General features: G+C 39.9%; 1 protein-coding gene across 4 annotated transcripts in view; it reads left to right on the top strand.

Annotated features, from left to right (window-relative positions):
* Positions 1–20,181, top strand: part of LDB2 (LIM domain binding 2) — a 222,640-nt gene extending 202,459 nt beyond the window's left edge. Inside the window, exons 6-8 of one of the 4 annotated variants that reach the window (XM_086611663.1) lie at positions 9,495–9,618; positions 10,747–10,895; positions 19,951–20,181. In XM_086611663.1, coding sequence (XP_086467789.1) covers positions 9,495–9,618; positions 10,747–10,895; positions 19,951–20,181 — 504 coding nt within the window. Of the gene's footprint in view, positions 1–9,494; positions 9,619–10,743; positions 10,896–17,108; positions 17,214–19,950 lie in introns of those variants that run through there. The other 3 variants (XM_009983662.2, XM_009983661.2, XM_086611664.1) reach the window with 3 other exon arrangements.
* Positions 20,182–23,088: the final 2,907 nt, after the last annotated feature.

Below are 23,088 nucleotides of genomic sequence, written 5' to 3'. Positions count from 1 at the left end.
AGGAACCAGATAACCTTCACTGTTCACTTTGGTGTAGGAAGTCAGAAGAGGCATGAGCCCAGCTGGTGCAAACAATATTGAAAGACTTGTGTGATGCCATTGAAGGAAGAGTTTTCCAAAACATCTCCCTATTGTACAGAGGGTGAATAGGAAAAAGAGTGTTTACTGAAAGGACATTCTTTTAATGTCTGGGTAATGAGAGGAAAAGTGAATAATTTAAAGTTGCAAAGTTCTTGCAAAGAGTCTAAAAAATATAAATCTATTTAAAAACTGTATTAAAACTTCAAAGAGAGAAGGAAAAATATGAACAATAGACCTTCTTTCTAAACCCATAAACTATAGATCTAAATAGAAAGATTAAGCAAAATTACAAGGAATGTAAAAAGAGCTACTTTTTCAAAAAGTCTGAGGCGAGAAGGTTATCAAATAGTTACAGCAACGACTGGGAGGCCTGAAACATTTTTTTAATGCTTAAGAGTATTGCGAAACAGAATTCATTCCAGCACATGCTGTAAGGATGAGTGTACTGCCAAAGTGATAACTAAATAAGGCAGATATCAAACTCGTCTCCACAAATGCAGCTCCAGCATGAGTGCCTCCCCTCTGACAGGAAAAGCAGAGCACATCTGTCCAGTTCAGCAGTCATTACACAGTGTCTCAAAGATGCTTCACACCATTCATTACATATAATCTGAAGATGTCACTAAGACTGCTCACGTCCAGCATAAGAAATGCTTAGTTTGGTACAATATGAATGCTAAGGAGGCCCTCAAATGAGGTTCTCCTCAGGGGACAGTGTGCTCAGCTGTCTGCAAAGCACTTCAGCAGCAGTTCTGCAAGAACAAGGACATTTACAGGAATGCTTTTCTGGTTACAGAAGTGTTGAACTCAGAGCCCTTTCGCTAGTATGGTCACACTGCGGGGGGGTGAGCAACCTGAAGTCCTGGCTGGGTTGCAGGGAAGGAGGGTGGGAGAAGCTTTTTGAATTGTAAAGGAGTTTGGGTTCCTTGCCAACCAGGCGCACAGGTTTGATGCTGTCACTGATGCCACCACATGAAAGGGCAGAATTAATGGCCACAAGAGCTAGCAAAGTTTCCATAATCACCTGAATTTCTTCAGAGTGCATGTAGGAGAGAGCACTGGTGGAAGCTGTTAGCCAGCTTGAAACAAAAAAAAAAAAAAGAAAAAAAGAGAGAAGGAGAGAGAGAAAGAAATTAAATTGGGATCTGACACATTAATGAGAATTAGCTGCAGTACTGGTGGTAGCTGTACTGTGTTAAGAACTGATTCTATTTCCTACCCACTTATAGTATTTGCCTGGAAAAACACGTATTTTTTTTTAAGCTTAGCCTTACCTGAAATGAATGCTGCTTCTTTCCATTCTCACTGTTGCTGGGAATTGAAATGGCTGCAGATACAGAGCAGTGTAAAAACATGATGAGCTGTGTAGCTTGGGAGCAATCGAGCAGCTGAATACTGCATTATTGAGAAATCATTCGCTACCTCTGGGTGTTAGTGAGAAACTGGAGAGTCCTAGACTGGCATTCAGGGCAGAGCATAGGATGAATAAACATTACGGAGTGCTGAGTATTTACTAGTGAATCCAGCATGGAGCTTCAGTAGTTGCATGTCGTCCCACTGCATCTTGCAGGGTTGGCAACATGCAGGAAAGAAATAGTGAATTCCAGGAACCTTGTGGCAGAATTGATCTTACAATGTTTCCTAAATAACCAAATTATCAATGAAATGAATGACATTTTGCTTAATGTGTGGTAGGCAATCTGCATAGCAAAACAGTCATATTTTCAAGTGACAACACGTGAGAACCATTTAAATATATATCAGTAGTCCTCAAGGGACTTGTAGATAGCTGCATGAAATTGTTGTTTTCATGTGCATGCCTTACTGTTGCCAAATTACTCCTGGCTTAGTACTTTCCCTCTTATCTAGTTGAGATGATAGGAATCTCTTCGGAATGAGGGGCTCAGTAGTTTGTAAAATAACAGTGTATATGTCTAGCATTGTATAAATAATAAATAATAATAAGCTATAGAACCTAATGATCATTAATATTGCAAAGGTTAAGCTGGAAATTCTAATTCCTAGCTTCTTAGGTGATTGCAAGTATAAATATTTCTTGACTCGGCATGGTGAGCAGTCACAAAACATGGGAGCTTCTCCAGTGTAGAGTGGTGGCTATTAAGTACACCCCAGACCCAGTAAATATAGGGTTATGGAATTTGTCCCAGAATCTGCTCTTGCTATGGTATTGTGCTGCAGAAGGAGTTTCTGCATTTTTTTAAAGCTAACACAAAATATCCACTCCATATGGTTTTGGAGACGTACTTAAAATATGAGCCAAGTCCAAGCTGATGCAGCACTGTCTTGCTGAGCCCTGAACTAGTCTAAACCAATTTCTTTGAGAGGTGCAATCACATTCATCTCAACAAGATTTTAAATCAAAGCCTAAAGAAAGAAATTTCAGTGACAGTTTTTAAACCTTTTCATTGCTGTGTGTTTAAAGCAAATGTATTTCATTTAGGAGTTAATACAGTAAATGTGCCTATACCATATTTCCGAGCAGTTTCCCACCTCCTTCTGGATACCAAAAGCTCATATTGTTCCCTACCTGTGTAGCAAAACCAAGGACTTCAATCTGCTTATACACTGCCAATTTAAAAATCTTTGGCACAAAAGGAATTGGAAATACAGAGAGAACAGTAGTGACAGTAAACAAGTCAGGGATTACTCTATGGTATTGGACTACTTAAACTATTGGGGTTGAGAGCTGCCTTTTCATTCTGTCCCAAAGATCATGTAAGGTTTCACTAAAATAAATGAGCCTTTGCAGACTGGATTTTGAAGCATCAGGTTAAAAGAACTACTTTTAAAATTTAAATTGATGTGGTTACTGAATTTGCTGCTTGCTACACTAAGTATTGCAAAATTTCAAGATTGATCATTTATTCATTCCAAATATATCATTACATGGGATGTACAATGAATGTTTCTTATTAGTGTCCACATCTCAGCAGGAGCGTACAGTGGCCCTTCAAAAAGTGAAAACAGGTAGCAGACTAGTATGTTGAGTGACGGGAATCTCAAAAGCACTTATTTTGGCTTAAAGTCTATCATGTAGGGAAGGAGCACGGATACAGTTGATCCACTGAAACGCACTGATGGAAGAGACTTATATTTGACTTGACATACTGGGCAAGAGCTTAGAACAAAGCAAAGCAATCCCCTCCAGAAAAACAAGTATGTAAAAAACCCCTCATTTCTTCTGGTTCATAAAAAACCCCAAAACATTTCTCATTTATATCTCCATGTTTTTAATGGAAAACAAAGACGGTTTTTAAGATGAAAATGTTCTGTATTCACATGTGATTCTTAAAAAACACAAGCTATTTTGAGCAGTGAATTGCAAGCCAGCCAGTGAAAGAAGCAGCAATATGTTCCTAGGAAATTTTCATTCCTCCTCTGTTCTGCAGAGGAATGATACTTACATTAATTTTGAAAAACAAGCATGAGCAGAGAAATTTAAACTCAGCTATAAGCCTTCCCTGTTTCTAATGCCAAAGAATGAACTGTATTGAGGACTGCAGCAAAGCATTACTGTTTCGGAACCATACTGCCGGGGGCGCAGAGCACTTGTACAGGGCTTTGACACCACTCCTGGAAGTCAGATTTTCAGGTATAGCTCTTTCACAGGAACTGAAAAAAATATCCATAAATAGTGTCCCCTTCCTCATCGTAGATGTATCAGTAACATGTCATGGGCCTCTGGAAAAGTGCATCTTTGGATGTCTGTAAAACAGTGTGCAGAGGCATTTCAGTTCTTTTCAGAAATCCTGCCCCACTGAAACCAATAGGACCTTTCCCAGGGAAACGCACTGAGGCATTTGGAAATTTCCCAGGGAAATGCACTGGAAATTTCACTGGCAGCGTTAACTGAAGCTGTTGTCTCTAGAGCATGTATAGGGTATGCAGAGGGAATTCTGCATTTCAATGTAGAAATAAAATGTTGTTTTGTTTGGATTTTTTAGTTAATGACTCAGAATCTTTGTGGAGGATAAAAAATGAGCTCTAAAAGAAGGCACTGAACCCCTTCAAGGGTGCACTGTGTACTCCAGGTATACCTTCACTCTCAACCTCCTGCCTGAACATTAGACAGTGACAAATACTCCCATTCGACTGTTTTTTTATAACTTTTAGGAAGAGTTGTAAATCTCTGAGGTCTGACTATGCAACATTTCCTATCATTTTCAAGTGATTAATACAGGCATTCAACCAGGAGAAGTTTCAAGCATCAAAGACTTAAAACTAAATTTCAGTAAAACTTCAGGGAGGACCCTCGTCAGGTTCCTGGCTGGTTTGATTCAGAAAGACTGATGTTATCTCATCATGCATTAACATTTTGAAGTGTCATCTGCATGAAAATTTTAGGTAATTCCATTTTTTAACTGTTGTTAGTGAAACTTTTGCTTATACAGACCAAACGGATAACCATGGGAAGATACCATTCTCCAAACTCGCTTCTTTTGGTAGACGTTGGGACGCGTGGGCTGACCAGCACTTGCTGACCAGCTGTTTCCTACCTTAAAGAAACCGGCTGGTGGTTACGTCAGTCTCACCACCCAAGTACTGCAGGACTCGAGTCCCACTGAATTCTCTTTAAAATGCGGAGGGCATGGAGAGCCGGAAAGGCGGCAGCTCTTTTGTGCTCCGAGCAGGTGAGCTGTTAGCCGGGCTGCCTCTGCCACCTGCAGCTCACAGCCGGCAGCACCGCTGCGGCGTCGCCGGCAGCGCTACGAACCCTCACGACGGGAAATGGGACAAAATCTCCTGGAGATGAGGGGTTTCACTGAAGAGGGTGATTGCTAATTAAATTAGCAATGGAATACGTAAGCTTACGGTATGCAAAAGTGAGGTAAAAGAGGGCTTGCACACGGGTCTTTCTGCTCGTCTTCACTGCTATCTGAATGCGCGTCTAGTCTCAGAATAGAATAGAAACCTGGCGTTAGAACAAAATTCATAAAGCTCAATCCATTCTTGGTGTGACCGGAGTGATCTCAGAGCTGAATCTGACCACTTACCTGTGAAGGCCGATTTTGACTCTGCTGATAACTGAAATATTGCAGGAAATTACGTGTGGATCCATATTCTCAGACCCCTCCAACGCCTGTCTGCAGTGCCTCCAGTATCTCCTCGTATAACTCCCTTCTGAAAACACAGTTTTTGAAACCTATAAATGCTAGTTTTCTCCTCTAAAAATAAAAAATTCATTAAAAAAATAAATAAATCCTTCCAGATGTGTTTTTACTAACGCAAAAAAAAAAAAAAAAGTGCTTTATTATGTTCACTACTTTCACTTCCCTGAGCCTCAAGGGTATAACATTACCATTTTCTCAAGCTGGATCCAAGCCCTGTAATTGATGAACTGTCCATAGGATCTACTCGGAACTCTAGCAAAATCATGGACACTCTACAGCATGAAAATGTGTGCATGTGTCCTAGGGTGTTCTGGGCACCCATTGATATAAACTTTTCATGCCAACAACTTTTCTCACTGTACAGCACTGTGTTCGTCTCTAGCAGTGTATCCAACTCACAGCTATGACAGTGAAACAGCAAGAGCTCCACAGGAATGGTCAGGCATCGTTGTGATGAGTTCAAATGAGAAAACATGACTGCAAACTAATCCTAACAATATTGGGTTACTAAGCATCATGTAGAGTTTTTTCAGTAGGTTTTAGTACTGCAGAGGGAAAGTGTATCATCTGTTATGATATGCATTCTTCCAAATATCTTTTAAAAGCTAAAAGCAGCATATTTTTTCTTTTAACTTTGAGCTTCATTCAATTACCCACACACTAACGACACCTTCTAGTGCCTGAAACATCAACATGGAGCCTTGTGTCCTTCTGGGGCATCAAGAGTTATCAGATGGATCAGATCCAGGATGACCTAGGGCACTTCATCTGGTGCTAGACACCTGTGTGCAGGCAAATGAGTCCCACCTTTCATGTTCCCTAAATGTGGAGCCTGGAAATGTCTAACTCTGTCTTGTCAAGCATTGCCATTAAAGGTTCTGGGTCCCTAGAAATGTAGAAATTATTTCTGTGATCATATATTGTCACTGCACTGAGTCTTTAAGTCTTTGGGGTGTTTTCCTGGGTGACTGATTCTGTGCTGTGCAGAAAACACTTGTAGAAGAGATCGTTTTTGTTGCTGTTCCAAATATTATTATTGTAGTACTACAGTAAAGATTCGTACATTTTAATATTATCCAATGCTTGAAAAAATGTTAAAGTAGATGTTTTGAAAAGGAATCTCACAGAGTGAGAATAGGTGATCTGTGGGGAATAGGCAGTCTAAGCCTCGGGCTTCTTCTATACGCCACTGAATGTAGGAGTATGTAAAACATTTTGTTAGCTTTGTTTTAAGAAGTCACTTTGTAAAATGATGCAGTCAAACCAGCCTGCCAGTTACTAGCAGTTAAAGATGGCAGGTGGTTTTGGCCAACCTAGCTCTTAAATGCATCCTATCCCCACATTTTTAATCTAGCTTTTTGCGAAAACCAAGCTACTGATCATAACTGGCAGGTTCCTCAGACATAAGATAATTGGACCACGATCTTTTCCTCTTTCAGGGATTTGGTTTTGAGTCACTTTAGATTTCAACTAGGTCTCAAAGGTAACTGAAAAAGACTGCGAGAATTAATATCAATCATCATTAATCCAATTTGTTTTACATTTGTGCCCTGTTCACATGAGCTAGACATGTTTAAAGTGGACATGTCACTATAGAGTGCCATGCTCTTCTATTAGCCAGGCATCCAAAGCTGACCTTAACAATTTGCAGACTTTAGATGGAGAAAACGGTTGAGAATTCCCCAGTCCCAGAACCAGAAGAGGAGTTCACACAAGTCCATGCAGCTCCCAAATGTCCAGGAGACGAGACCGTCCCTTGTCCCAGTGTAGGGGTCCTGGCGCGTGTCATTTTGAGTCACAAAATCTGAGATCAGTCAGGCATTGCTACATTTCAAGTCCGTATCCAGTTTTAATCTTGCATGTGAAGTGAAAGAGATTATAGACAGGATTAGCAGTCAAGATATCTACAGACAGCAGGGACTGCGTAGTTCTGAGTGCACATTACGGTTAGTGCACAATAGGAAACATCTTTGCCAGATGATAAAGAAGAAACATTCTCTTTGTTGCCAACAATAAATATATACGGAGGAGTAAATGTGTCATGAATAAAGTGTCCCTAAGGAAATCTTGGAAGACCCTACATGTATATTTACATACTTTTAGTCCCAGAAGCAGAAGAGCTATGTGAGCGTAGTGCTCTGCCCAGGCTGACTATTTTGTTAAGAGTTATCACACTTATCTTTCTCATGCCATTTACTATCTACTCACAAAGAGACAATTTAGGCAGCCCTGCCAGAAACCCAGACTTGTGAGAACCAAAGCAATGGTGTCGATTATGATCATGGTTCTCTTTCTCTCTCTCCCCCTCTCTCTCTCTCTCTCTTACACACACACACACACGCGCACACAAGCACACAAAACCTGAGCAAGTGCCTGCAGGTTTCAGAATAAATTGTATGAGAACTCAAAATACAACACCTCTTTCACAGCATAAACGGAATCCTGCACGTACTTTAAGACCTGATGCTCTTAATTTCTCCCAGAATATTGAACCAGAGGAAAATCTGAGCCCAAAGTGCACAATCAGATAGCAGCTCTCCGTCTATTAGATTACCTTGCAGATATTTATCTACAAAAATATATGTATAAAGTCTATGTAAGAAAAAAGTCAATGAGGCAACTGCAGATTCAATTTCTGCAGTTGGAAAAAAATAATTCCTCATACTGAAGCTCTTCATTCTCCCTGCAGCTTTACATTATCTCTATTTTAACTGCTGTTAATGAAAGGCTCATCAAAAGGCAATGCCAATACACAATAATATTTAAACACTGAATTAATCTCTTGGTGCTCATGGCAGCTCCCTTTCAGCTGTTTCCCCTGCATACTTTGCATCTCCATTTATATGAACAAGAGTGGGGTGCACATGGGGAGAATGGAGCAAACATTGATCAGCTCTGCAGCCCAGAGAGAAGAGTTCACCTCATGTCTTATATATTTGTAAAAACATGGAAGGAAAACATCGCCTGCTGAAGTAAATCTAAGATGCTCCTTCAGTAAGACTTGCTAAAATTAAGTAAATAACGCACAACAAGACTCAGCTTAAGTTATGCCTTTCTGCAGTTGCCTTTCCAACTTCTAATAGTTTGACCAACTTGCTGCCTTCTGTTAGTAAAAAGAAGCCAAACCTTCCCCTACTTCTAAATGCAGTTCTGCTTTGAAAAGTGACTCTAAAAATGGCATGCAGCCTCCATGTTTATTCTGTGTCAGCTATTTCCTTATCAAATGTGCTAGTTGGCAAGTAAGGAACCTTTTCCTCCTATGTGCCAGCCCTGCAAATTTCAGGTGGAACCTAGGGGTCAACCTGGATTTTTTCTTCTCGTGCAGGATGATCAAAAACCAAGGATCCTGCAAGCAAGAGTAAACCCTCAATTGCATGTGTGCAAGTCTTCTGTGGCTTTGCATAAGGTTTAGCTGACTGGAAATGATTCTGTGGTGATAAACAGGAGGGAATAGAAACCAGCTCACTGTGTTCTTTATGCTAGATCTGCTGTGCTAACAAGAGCAAAAGGCAGTGAACAGTGAGTTTAATTATTAAGTGAACAGATAGAAAATAACTATTTATTTTATTTTTTTTTATATTTTATATCTATTCTCTTTTATTTATTTTATTTAAAAAATATCAATTTTTTAAAAAGACTGTATTTAAAAAAGGTGTTTGCTTGCAATTCCATGTTTTCAGAGATCTCCAGCTTTGACATAATAAAGCATTCAAGATGAAAAAGAAAATAAAACACTTCTCTTTTTTCTCGGACATGTCATTCATCTGATGGGACAAGAATGTATAGTCCTCTTAACAAGAAAGGAACAAAATTATCTGAATTATTTTGCATGCAATTGCAAGATGAAAGAACATGTTTACAACCCTTATTTATGGGAAGTCTTCACTGTGGAGTGCAGCAGGTCAGAAGATGACTGTGTGTACATTTTGCTGTATGGGAATGACAATCTGCTATGGGCAGCAGCAATTAATTCATCTTTGCAGCTTTGGCAATCAAGCATGAAAATTTTCTACTCTTCTGAAATCTCTGTAATCTGAAAGACAAGAGTTGAAGTTTATCTGATTTTTTTAAAAAAATACTTAAGATAGCAAATAGTGAGCAAAAGATTTCTCGATTCGGACTTTTGATCCTGCAATCCCAGTGCAGATTAAACTGAGCTGTACAAGGCATACTCTTAGCAACGGTAGAAAAAAGCCAAGAATATACTTTCCAGCTATGTAAATACTGATCAACCGAGTCTTTGCTTAGATTAAATAATTCTACTCTGACTTTTTCTTTCAGTTGTGTGTAATACTGGAGCCAATGCAGGAACTGATGTCAAGACATAAAACTTACAATCTAAGTCCTCGAGACTGCTTGAAGACTTGCTTGTTTCAAAAATGGCAGAGAATGGTGGCCCCACCAGGTATGTTTCATTTCCAGTATTTTGCTTATTTTATAGTTAAATTAATATAGAAACAATGGGAAAATTTACTGCAAATTTACTTACGAAAGAAAGTAATAAGAATTAGCACTGTTCCAAAAGTAAGCCTGAAAATGATTCTGATGGTTTATGATTTCATTCTGACCCAACTGATTTATAGATGTGCACATTCAGATGGTTTCACTGTGACTAGGATATAATTTAGTACAAAAATATGTGTAGATGGAATGCAAAATGCATACTGGGGCTCCATTAGAATTCATCATTTGTGTAATTCAGCTTCCTGCTGTGACTCTGAAATTACAGCTACAATTCATAATTAATTGTCTTTGAGACTAATATAATGTTATTTACAGGCCTGGACCTAATCTCCTTCCTCTTACACCTAAAAATAATGATTGTCTCTTTTTTCAGATTATTAAGGATTTGTATATCTAAGACTATTCACATGGGTGCCCAGGCCAAATTTTGAAAAGTACAATGGCCCCTCTGTTCTTTTCCATTTAAGAAAAGTTATGTAATTGTCCTGATTCAGTCTGAGTTTGGAAGACTCGCAGAGAAGTGGTGTTCAGTATTCTCTAACGTGTTCCCTTGGGAGTGGCAGTTTTAAAGATGAAGCCCACATCAGAGGTAGAGGAACTGAAATGGTAGTTGCTCACATGCTGTATCGATGGCAGCAGTAGGGTAGAAAGCTGCCTTTAGCCTTTGGCCCTGGCTGGGTCTGTTGAGACTGTACACTACATCAGAATAAGACCTGGATTTTTGTTTAGCACTAACTGTTACTTGCTGTGTGACCAGCAAGTTATGCAGTCAGTTTGAACATCATGATACTCCCCTTGATAAAATGCTTTCAAATATCTTTATAGATAATACTTGGAGAATAAAGTTCAGTAGTCTCTTATACAAAATTGAAAGCAGATTCCATTGGTTTGGGTCCAAATATTAGGCTACGATTCGTATGTTAAATCTACTACGACTACTACTACTACTAAACATAGGAATTTAAAACTAGATGAAAAAACACTTCAGCACTTCTGCTTATGGATCATTTTAGTACACGCTTTACAATATCTGCCGTTTGCTTTCCTTCTTACCATTTTATTGCAGCAGAACCCACAAGGCAACCAACAACCAAACGGAGAAAAAGGAAAAACTCTACCAGCAGCACTTCCAACAGCAGTGCTGGGAACAACGCAAATAGTACCAACAGCAAGAAGAAGTCAGCTGCTGCAAACCTGAGTCTATCAAGTCAGGTACCTGTAAGTCTCACTTTCCTTTTAGGCCTGAATCACTTATGGTGCTTCCATTCTTTCCTTACCTTGTAAAGAAGGTGCATTCTTGAGTCTAAACTACCACAAGCAAAAGGCCATCTTGCACAGTGTGCTGCGGAAGCGGGGGAATTAGTGGAGATGTGAAGATGCCATTCTGCAGCGCAGCTTTAACGAATGACCCTCAAGCAGGGGTATCCTGAGGACCAGATGTTATTTTTTTGAGGGCTGGGCCAACTCCCCTTCTTGTCAGTGGGCATCCTTCCACTGGCAATGGAACTCAGATTGGGCCTCGTGTTTTTAGATATAGCATGAGTCCTGTAGATTTCTATCTGCCAGGAGCTCAGTGAGGATGAGTCCCTGTGGAACAGGACAGTCGTACCTGAGCAGACTGCTGGTCTGTCTCCATTAGTACCTTACCTCTAATCAGTGCCGGGTTCAGATGCTTCAGTGGAACAGGTTATGAATTAATTTGCCTGCAGAGGTTATCTCTTTTTCCAACCACTCCACTTGCAGAGGGTAAATCCCCTGGAATATGGGTCTCAGCTTATCTACGCTGCTAGCTGTAACAGTTGACATCCTAATTACATAGGGAAACACCAAGTTATTTCCAGAACTGTATGAGCACTTTGATAATCATATTTATTGCCTTATTCCCAATATAGGGGTAATCAGACCCCAAATTGTGACAAAGTGTGCCTTAGTCAATAAGGAGATAGCTTATGCATTTTAAAGCTAGGGAATTAAATTTAACATTATAGGAACTGTAAAGTAGTATCTTGGGATTAACATGTAGAGATTTTTATTGGATTTCTGATCAGTAGATAGGAAAGGGCTAGGTCTCTTCTGAAGCCTGATAGAGGATATAGGCCTTTTGTTAGCACAAAGCAGGCACTTCCTAGGAAGCGTGAATACCCAGATAAAAAAGAGGAGTAGACTAACACTGGTGAAATGAAATGAAGATTTTTGTTTAGCAGCTGATTCAGCAGTCCACTAGTTTACAGAAGCTTTGGACTTCAGTACATTAAACTCATATTTTCTCCTTGTCATATTAAAATTTTCACGTGGCTCGCATCCCCAGAGTCAGATTCTTTCCCTAATATAGGCATCTCTGGGTTTTCCTGGCAGCACGAAGCAGTCAGAAGGCCAGTTACCTGATCCTCTGGTGGCGGGGGCCACTCTGCCTCACTGGCTGCATCTGCCAGAAAACCCCTTGGATCAATAATGAACCATATTTAAGAAAAAACAGCCATTAGGTGCAAAACTGAGCAACCAGTGAGTTCCCTGCTGTCTCCAAGTTTAAAAGACAGTAAAATCACTTTATCTCAGCTAGTCCCTGCCCTGAGTTCAGTTCAGTAGGACCAGAATCTGACCTTCTGCCTCTCTTCAGCCTGCTTCTCCCTGGAGAGATGACTTTTGTTGGCTTCAGTTGTAGCCATGTGTACTTGTATGTCTGAGTGTAATTGGGCCCTCTGATAGTTACCTATCACTCCCACTGATACTCACACTGACTTCATGTACTGAAAGGCTACTGCTGACAGATGAAGTAGTCAAGGCTACTCTTCCTGATGGAGATGATAGTTGAGCATCTGAGACATAATGGTGAAGTTTATCATGGTATGAGGGATGGATTTTTGGTCTTCATTGACTTTCAGGATGCTGCATGATCAATATTTTTCAGTTTTGTTTGCTTTCTGTACCAGAGTAGCAAGATGGTCCAGCCTCTTTTGTATAGAGGATCAGGTTCCATTTTTAGGACACTTCTCCTTTCCCTCTGCAAAGTGGAAAATGCTTAACTGTTCGGTTTGACATACTAACAGCTCTTCCCATCTTCCCCACAGCAAAGACAGCAAACCAGATGGAATTGATGGTTAGGCCACCCTGTAGAGTAGACAGAACTCAAAATAATTTTAGCAGGAGGATATTTTGGTGTAAAGCTATTCAACACTTTTCAGTTAAATAGAGAGATGTTACCATATTTCTTCAAAATTATGCATTCTTTGAAGTGGGCCTTATTACAGGCATGCCACTGCTTTCTGAATTTAGCTGCAGGTAGCAGTAACTTGCTTTCTGTTTCTTTGTCTTAACTTTAGCTTAAAGCAAAACATTCAGTACTTAATGTTTGATTTCCCTTATATATGATAGAAGACAAGGTATCCTCAAACACAATTTGACAATTTTCAACTAACTAAAAGCATCATTTGGCCATAGACTTTCTGTAAATGGGACTTTGCTGCTCAGTAGGAAAAAACTACTGAAATCATTAATTTCCACTGTTAAAAGCATTTTCCCCCTCATTATTAGAGAAGAGGAATGAAATCACTGCATCTTCTGTCCAGATGACTCACATAACCAGAGCTAGTTTGAGTTCCATTTTTCCCATCCTTCTCTCTGGAGATCCCCAACAATGAGCTCATATCCATACCAAATCTGGATTAATATGAAGTCATGTACTCCAGCTTTCTCTTTTTCTCCAGTGATGTCTTCTCAGCCAGCAAAGACAGTCTCTCTACTGTAATAGAATCCAACTCCTAATTTCCTGTCATTTTTATTCTCCTATGTTAGTTTCTCTTTGACAGTAAATTAATCCTGGTTGGAGAATATTTCCTTAGCCTCTATTCTGTTTAATGTTTCTTGGTTTAGGACATTAGTAATGATTCAATTTTGCTCCTACAGTAATGCTATGTACACTATGGCAAATGTGTGAACTTACCATATCCCTCATCCACACTTCTTACCCACATCATTACCTTCTGTTTCTTTAATGAGGTCTTCATGCCTGGAGAGGCAAATGTTCCATGTTCAGGACAGTGACCAGAAAGCAGCTGGAGTACTATCAGCTATGACAAATATTGAAACTTCAGAGAGATTTGTCATTTTTGCCATAGCCCCTTCCAGATCTTCAGATAAATACATGGAGCTAAGCAAACATTGATTAATGAGATAGGATGGTTTTTGTCACATACATGTTCTTCTTCAGTAAGAGGAGATTCCATTTTCTCTACCTGGGTATTTTCTGATCAGTTCTTCAGGTAGGGACAGTACTGACAATACAGAGCCGAGCCCAGAAAGTGAAATGATGTGGTTGCGCTTCCATGCATGGGTCAAGTTGGCATTGCACCCTGAAGCTCACTTGCTGAAGCCTAATCAGTCAGTATCATTTGTGCCCTTTGTGTTGCCCTAAATTTATTAGCACTTTGACCATGCTGACACATTCAGATACATCTTTAATAACCCAGTCTTCAAAAACATCTTAAGGTTCTCTGCCAGTGGGTGGGTATGCATCTTTTCTCTCATCAGTAATTTGAAAAAGGTCAGTCTCAGTCTGTCCTTGTATCTCTATTTTTTATACTTTCTCAACCCTGCTAAATAAAATACAAAGTTTTGCTATTTTGACTGTAACTTGCACTCTGTTACACTCATTTTCCTTTATAATGTGGTTTCTGTGATTCTGTTACTTCTCATGCTATTGGTTGCAGACCTTTAGCATCTTCTCTTGTCAATATGACTCTTCCTGACCAAGTCCCTTCTTTAGCACCATTCCTACATATTGCATATTTCCTACATTCTTAAAACAAATATAATTGGCCAGTGTGGTATATGATTGCACTGCACAACTCATGCCTAGGTTGGCCTATTTCTTTTCCAGTCATTCTTTTGACCTGAATCCATAAGTGCTGAGGCAGCACACTGTAGTGTGTTGGAAGCAGAACCAAGTGCCACTGAAGTCTCCCCAGTAGCACAAACACAAAAACATTTTTCTTACCAGCAGTTTTCTTCTCTCAGGCTTTCATTGATGCAGGCTCAATACTTCCAGTGATTTCCACAGATGCATTGGCTTTTTTAGTACATAAAGAAAGTTGACAGAAGAGAGAACCAGAAATTGTGGTCCGTTCAGCTGCCTTATATTCAGCAGATGCCAGTCATTTGAACTGTTCTCAGATTTCTTCGTGTTCTCGATCACGTCTCATCTTTGGAAGAAACATTAACCATTGTGCAGAAACTTGAATTACCAATTTCCTCTTTCTTCCAAACAAAAAGCAAAGATGGGCAAGACTCCTTCCGCCTTTCTAATGTTAGCTTTCCTATGATTTTAAAGAAATTAGTTATCTAGTTTGGGTGTGTCACTGCCTTATCACTTGCACAGTACTAATTTCCTCTAGTATTTGAAGGTAGCTGCAGTGTTTTCCCAAGTCTGATCCGTTTCCAAGTCTCTTTACTGGCTGAAATCATATTCCTTTGTATTTTTCATATTCTTCTGTTTCAAATAAACCTTTATTGCAAGCCCAGGCCCTTGTACGTAGACCAGTGACTTGTAAGCTGTGATCTGTGGGTTACAGGTATATGCGAGGTCATCATCAGGAGTCCATATAGCCATATCACTTAAATATCGCTTTCTGTTAAGTTTAATAAAAAAACCTGCGCACTGATCCATTTTTATCTATATAATTTGGAAATTTGACAACAATGCACAGCTCTCACAAGCTAAGAACCATTGCTTCAGACTGCTCCCGGTCATAATCATAGAAATTAATAGGTGGATTTTGCTTTCATTTACTAATGAAGACCCTGTTGAGTGTAATACTGTAACCATGAGCCCAGTGAAATACCATTATTGTTGGAGAGAATAAAGCATCACTACATGCCACTAAGTAAATCAAATGTTCTTTGTTACATCCAGAGTCTTAATTAGAGCCTCCTTGCACTCTTTAAGCGAGTTACATACCTCAGTAATCTCTCTCTTTGTAGTTCTCTGTAAGCTCCTCAAAAGCCAAATCCATAAATAAACCTGCTAATGTGGAAAGGAGCAATACAATCTCTTACATGTTTCAGAAGCATGGGGTAGGGTTTAGGTGGTTTGTAATGGATGTAGTAGTACCAGAGCTACAGTTCCAGGGCCAGAAGATTAGTGTCAGAAATTATCCCGTGTCTCAGAACTGTGCAATTCAGAATCTAAGATTTAGCCGTAAGGAGATGAGAGTGAACAAATTGGTTTCCGGTTGTTGCGCTTTAGGAAAAATATTCCAAACAAGACCAGAATGTCAAGTTAACAGAGAGGACTATGATGAGATGTGAAAGATAACCATTTTCCTGTAGAAAGTGTTTACTCTGAAACCTAATTAACATGTCACTTCTGTTTCTGTAGATCATTTCAACACCAATGTCAGTCTAATGTTTTTGCCTTGGAGGCAGTGACCATTACAGGTGTGGGCAGCAATGGGGCTCTTGGTCATTAGTAATTTTTGTGGCAAGGAGCTAAGAAGTCAATTATTAAAACAATCACCACTAACATAATTCTGTAAGAAGGAAGGAAGGCAGGCAGGCAGGCAAGCAAGCAGGCAGGCAGGCAGGAGGAGGTATCCTTCTTTTGACTGAGCACTTAGAGGTACGCTGGCTGCTAAAACTAGTGCAACTTTCAGTCCTTGGAGTATGAGGCTTCCTTGAACAATATACTTGATAGTTTCAGGCGTTTTTAATTATCTCAAGCTTGTGAAGCACTCTTCTACTTCTGGGGACTGTGATACCTGAGCTATGAACTAATCACCATAACACAGTGAGCGGGGCTATGCATTAAGAGCAGCAAAGATGGCAGACATAGGGATGGGGAATTTTACATGGCCCACCAGACATTTTTATCTCCAGACTCCAGTACGATATTGTTTGGCCATAGAATAATCTTTAAAATCCCAAATTAAAAAGTTTAGTTACATAACTGGGCATAGCAGAGCTAAACTTTGAGGCTAGGTCTAAAAAAGACAAAGCTTGAGAAATGACCGGTCTGTTAAATAGAAGTGCTTGCATTTGAGTTGTGTATGAAGTGATCTCTGTGTGTAGTTTATATGCATCAATTTAAGTTTGGATGGCAATTAGGGTTATTTCAGGATGAAAGGTATGATATACATGAAAGCTGCTTTTGTGGTTATATTACTAAATAATACATTTCTATCACATAATGTAAAACATCCACTGCTTTATTTATAGTGCTTCACTGCAACCATATTTTACTATCATGAGACATTCCTTGACCAAAAATGTTGTTTCTAATCACAGAGTAAATTAATAAGATTGAGTGACTACAGTCTAAATCTTTTTTAAACTAATCTAGTCAAATATGTGCTACCATAACTAGGCCATAGCAGTGTGTGCTGCCGTGCAAGAGACTAGGGTTTAATTCTTGGATTCTGCTTCTCACTCCATGAGCAGGAGCTAGGAGCACTCCAGAGCTGCAGCCTCAACCCTGGGAGGGATGGAGCCTTGTGTCATTCAACAGCAGTGACCCCCACTGGCCAATTTAAGGAGAAGCATTGAGGGGCTCTAAAAGGAGTCACTTCCAGTCCTCCTCAGAGGTTGGTGGTCATTGCACGGGATCTAGTGAGTGGAGGTTCAATGGGGTGCACTCGGTGGGGTCTTCAGCTTTCAGTCTGAGGAGCAGAATCCTCTCTGGGGAGGAACCAGCATGTGCGCTTCCTGAGACACTATTTTTGCCTGACATAACTATAAGTGGCAGGATTGTCAAGAATATATATATTATTTTTTTAAATGTCCTGTAACTAATGCTGTGATATCTATCTTTTAAATAGAACGAGGGAAAACTCCACTAACCTCAATATAATTGTAGTTTAATTCCCAGAGAGAGAGAGAGAAAGGTACTTAATAGCATGGAGAAATATAAGTGCAAACTGTCCTCTCAGTGGGTGTCATTATACTAAAGGAATAATATTTGCAAAGATTCTGAGAAATTAGAGATGGAAATACTGACAAGGTCATTGAGCATCTCCCCGCTGGTGCACAAACGTTTCCTACCACAGACTGAGATTTTTCCCACCTAACTCAGCCCAGAGTTAGGTGACCTGAGCAGCAAAGGCAGTGCTGTCCTCAGTCTGCGGTTCTCGGTAACAGGAATATTGTCTTAGCAGTGGGGGTTACATTTTCATTTACGTAATGTCATCTTAGTACCCCAGTGTGCATCTCATCAGATTGGCCTAAAGCGGTCCTCTTCCTTTCAGTGCTTGCAGCTGTTAAGCATATGTACCCCTCCCAACCATTTGGTGGATGTAATACATATCTAATTCTTTCACGTGGCCTCCCCAGCCAGCTGTTCTAGCCCCATCGTTATTTCTGGTGCGCTTTCTAAGTCTCATCAGAGTTGCCAGCCTCTTGCTGGTATGGCAACAGGGAGAACTTGAGGTCCGTACTCAGGAGCGTTGAAGTAAGAGGAACTGTTGCCACCTCGATCTGTGTTTCTGTGTTTCAGCCCCTGCGGTCCTTTTTGCCTGCCGTATCACACTGCACGCTCAAACCCAACTTGCTGTCCTCTGCCAGGTCTCTCTTGTCATTAGTGCTCTCGCAATACAACAGGGTCAGGTCTGGTTCAGCAGTGCACACTAGACATTGTCTGTTGTTCAGAGGGACGAAATAAATTAGGGTAAACTTTTGGTCATAAACACTTACCTTTTAAACTTCTATGTCGCAAAGCTCTGTGTGCGTTTTATTTAACCAAATATTTTATGGATATATGGAGTAACAAAATGTAGACAATGTAAAGAAGAAATTATGTAAGAGTTTCCATCTACTCACAAATTTTTCACATAGCACAGGCTGAAACTGTGATATAAACATTCTTCTGTAGCACGTCAGCCTTTGCTGAGGGATATTGAGAAACAGCGTAAATACTTACAGGCAATAATTTGTATCGTTTCATGGTGAAGGAAGTACCTATCTGGCTAAAAAGAAACCTTATTGAATGCAAACATTTGTCTTCAGTTTGGTTTTTACAAATACTTTTACATTCATAAGGAGGAACAGATCCTTTAAAATGCAAATCTGTTGTTCTCTAGGATTCTCGGAAGGGCTTGTTAAATCAGCAGGTACAAAGCTAGACATCCGGAATTACCGCACTTTCACCAAACGCTAGCTGATGCCCTGCCACCTGAGCTGCATGAAAAGATGCATCCCACGTATTTCTTTAGCAGTTAGCACAGCAGCCTGATTCTCCGTTGAACAGAGAGAACAGGAGAGCTCTCTGGCTTTGCACCTTTGCTTTCCAATCTCAAGTTTGCACCTTTCTATCCCATGCTGGTTAGGTTTTTTGCAGCAAACGTGTGATGCACTGGAGTACAGTAGGCGGTTTACTTGTTTTCATGGAAGGACAATTTGTACTTAAAGCAGTGATTAGATGAATTCTTTCTTTCTTGCATGCTTCAGTTTTTGATGACTACTAGCTTCATCAGTGTAATTATAATTAGCACTCTTCATCTTCCTTTTACGGTACCAGCTGGACAGATTGGTCCTCTTACTGCACAGATTGGCGGCAGGGTTGCCTACATGGAGTTAGGTGACAGGCACCATGAAATAACAGATGGCAAATTCAGGGCTTGTTGGCAATCAGCAGGTTTTTGCTAATGACTTAATTAGCTATGCAAATTGTCAAATCAGTGTGAACATTGTTTTTATCGAAAACTTTACCTAAATTAATTACCATAATTAAGTAGCAGAATGTCAAGTATATTGGATGCGTAAAAGGGCTTGGCTGGCTATGGATAAGAGAGGTACCATCTTTATTAGAGTGCTGCGCTCCACATTCGAGAAGTCTGAGGATAAGCAATGCGGTTTCGTTTAAACTACTTGTAAAATACGCATGTCACCGAGTTGCAACTGAGACCCACCCTGGTGCCTTTCCAAATAAAACGGCTCAGGGAAGAACTACTGGATGAAGGCTAAATATTTCAAGCAGGAGTTTAAGGCAATTTCGTAGCCTGCTTATTTGCTTAAAATCATGCACATTTTTCAGTCTACCTGCTTTTCAGTTCTGGGGTTTCTGAGATCCAGAGCCATGAGCATGCAGCTAGAGAGATGTGTTACATTTTTCATTTAAATTAGAAATAAAGCATAAGCCTGTCTCCTGGTTCCTACTATGCAGGAACTTTTGACTCTGTTGTTCAAATATCACAAAGTTAAGAGACGCAAATTCTCTAACATAATTTTTTTAAGTTGATTTTTTCTCTCTCAAGGTTTCCATATAACAAATATTGGGTGCTGTTCACAGGATGTGATGGTGGTAGGAGAACCAACTCTGATGGGAGGCGAATTTGGGGACGAAGATGAAAGGCTTATCACTAGATTAGAGAATACACAGTATGATGCAGCAAATGGCATGGATGATGAAGAAGATTTCAACAATTCACCTGCACTGGGAAATAACAGCCCGTGGAACAGCAAACCTCCTGCTAATCAGGAGACTAAATCGGAAAACCCCACACCACAAGCTTCCCAATAGATTATTCTGCAGCAGTACCCACTGCAACATATGTCAGTGGGTTATTAATTACTGTTTCCCAGCATTCTTCAACATAAAATTTAAAAAAAACACCTTTCAACAGATACATTATCTATTTCTAAACTAAAGCTATCTGATTTTTTTTATTTAGGGAAAACTCTTGTATAAGCTTCCATATACATTTCGTGGAAGCATTCACATACAACATGATACTGGCACTGACCTCAATTAAAATAATTGAAAATTAAATAGCATCTCATGGCAAATTTCTGACAATGCATTTTATTGGAAGGGGTTGGTTTTTTCCTCATCAAACAATGGCCATATTTTAACAAGTCATCAGTGCTCAGGATCTCATTAACGTAACTATGTAAAACTTTTTACAATTGTAATATATTTTCTGCTTTTCAACTTGCACCTGAAATTTCTTGTTTCAGAAAAAAAAAATCAGCTTTTAAGGAAAAGTAATTTAAAGTAACTTTTGTTCTTTCTTTAACTTTTCTTTCATTGGTTAATCATTTAAAGGATCCAGCATTTTTAATTTACATTTAGCTGATGCCAGTAGATACTCTTTCCATCATTTAATAAAAATGCTGAAACAAGAAATGTCTTTTTTTCATCAAAGACATGAGAAATATTTTTATGTGGAAAAAGACACCCAGTCCTATGAGAGTTTATGCTTTGTAAAATTGCTGTCGATCCAGATATTTTAAAGCCATGTAATCCATTAACTTTGTGGGCAGCTTAATAAATCTAAAACTTTTGTGTTTTTATTATTGTATCTGAGTTGGCTTCGTTGTTATTTCTTTTCATAGTATATTTCTTGTATAATATTTTTGTAAAGCCCTCAAACCATTTTTTGGTTTACTTTTTTTTTTTTTTTTATTCCGGTGTATTTATGTGAAACTTTATAAAAGAAACTAATTTTTTCATTTACATATTAATATGTTCAACTCATCATGTAAAGACACAGTGAGTCAGTGTGTTATATAATACAACTGTATTTTATGTATGCTTTGCCAATAAGTGTGCCAATAAACTGTGTTAACAAATGTGCTCTTATATAGTGCATTTACAGTTCCTTGCATGCAAAAGACACACGCCCACGTGCAGGATCACGCACCAGGAATTTTTGGAATTAGTGTTTCGCTGAATTACACTCTTTTTCCAGCAAAAAGGGAAGTCTATGGTTTAGGTGTGAATCGCTCACAGCTCCATTTGGTTACATGCTCTTTTTTTGACATAACGATGTGTAGCACCACAGGTCGGTAACAGCAGCGAGAGCCAAGCGCGCGGGAGTGCAGGGCTTCCAGCAAGCGCCCTTCCAGCCTGAACTCTGCCTCCCTCGCCTGCCAGGGCTGGGGCTTATCAGAGCAGGGATTTCCACTCTGCTGAATTCTGTCTGATAGTTTTACGAGGAGTCCCTCAACTGGGGCTGAGAGGATTTTAAAAATTCTCCTTCTTTCTTCCCTTTGCTATCAGATCAATTGTTCACAGGAGCAAGCAAAACCTCTGGACTGGTGCAGCCGCTCTGAATACATCCTGGTGTGTAAAGCCCCTCGGCTGAGCTGGCGGGCACGGAGGCCCACGCCTGCATCCCGAGATGGCTGAGAAGCCCTGCAAGGTGCACCTTGCGAGTGGCAAATACTTGTGGGGAGAATTACCGACACAGAGATGCTGAATCGACACAATCCTGCCTTTTGTGCAGGGGAGCGATGTTGCACTCTTGACTGAAACTGTGCTTTTAATATTACTGGCGTTATAAAAGCATCTGAAGAACTCCTGTTTTTTTCTAAGTGTATTCAGAAGCCACTCTAAGGAAATGTGTCTCCCAAACGTATACAGATATTTTTCAAGTATGCTTTTGCCAGATGTGATTCCATCAAATAGTTTTGAAGTCACCGTTGCAGAAGAAGTATAGGGCAACGCACCCTGCATGGCCACTTGGTTCTACAGTGGCAGACAGCTCCCTCCCTGCCCAAAGAACGAACCTAAGCCTCTGATGTGGGCCCCATTGTCCTGCAAGCAAAATCCTCATCCAATGAATTTTGGCACCAACGGTAGGCCTTGCAGGAAGGCAGCCTAGACGATACAAAAGCGTATCTACGGTAGGGTAGAACTTAAAACTAAGTAAGTAACAAACACAGATTGAGCGTATCCACATAGGTAGCGACGCTGCTCCTTCATAACACTTGCAGGATGTAGGAGACAGTAGGTCTATCATTCAGTGACTCTATCAGCCCTGATTTTTCCATGTAAATAATTAAATTCACAATGTATTCCATTAAGGGATCACTGGCTTCTATATAGCTGCTATAACATTACAATTACACACTGTAATTCTAATGTTCAAAAACACTAATCATTCATATTACATTTCCATGAGCACACTCTAAAAGGCGTTCCTTATTATTAATTTTTCAAGACTGGCACTACTATTTCAATTTTTAAAAGATTTATGATGTCATATTACTCCTGTTGTTTCAGTAAATAAACACAAGAACACTTGAAAAATGGGTAAGACACTCCTTAGAGTGCTGTCCTTGAATTAATCTGGAAGGACACTTTCTTCATATCTCTTCAAAAACCCCGTCCACAAGCTATCAATCCACCCTATTGTGGTTAGGCTGAATAACAGACGGAGCTAGCTGATTTAGTTTATTCACTTATTTATTCATAAAAGAAAATGTCCAAATGGGCCAGCTCAGTGAAGTGGTTTGAGGCGAAGAGCAGCTGACCACACAGCATCGGCATCGCCACTTCCTTCATCCCCATGCCCTGGGCTGCTGCATTGGCCTTTCTTACCGTGTTTCAAACGACATGGTAAACTCATCAAGACGCAGCCTGTGGTCCTGTGTCTGATGCCATGTGCTTGTGCCCTGTCCTCGGGAACGCTCCCTACAGGTA

Source organism: Tauraco erythrolophus, chromosome 5 (genome assembly GCF_009769465.1).
Source record: "Tauraco erythrolophus isolate bTauEry1 chromosome 5, bTauEry1.pri, whole genome shotgun sequence".
Taxonomy (NCBI): Eukaryota; Metazoa; Chordata; class Aves; order Musophagiformes; family Musophagidae; genus Tauraco; species Tauraco erythrolophus.
Note: the sequence above shows the minus strand (reverse complement) of the source record. Positions and strands in the feature narration are given on the sequence as shown.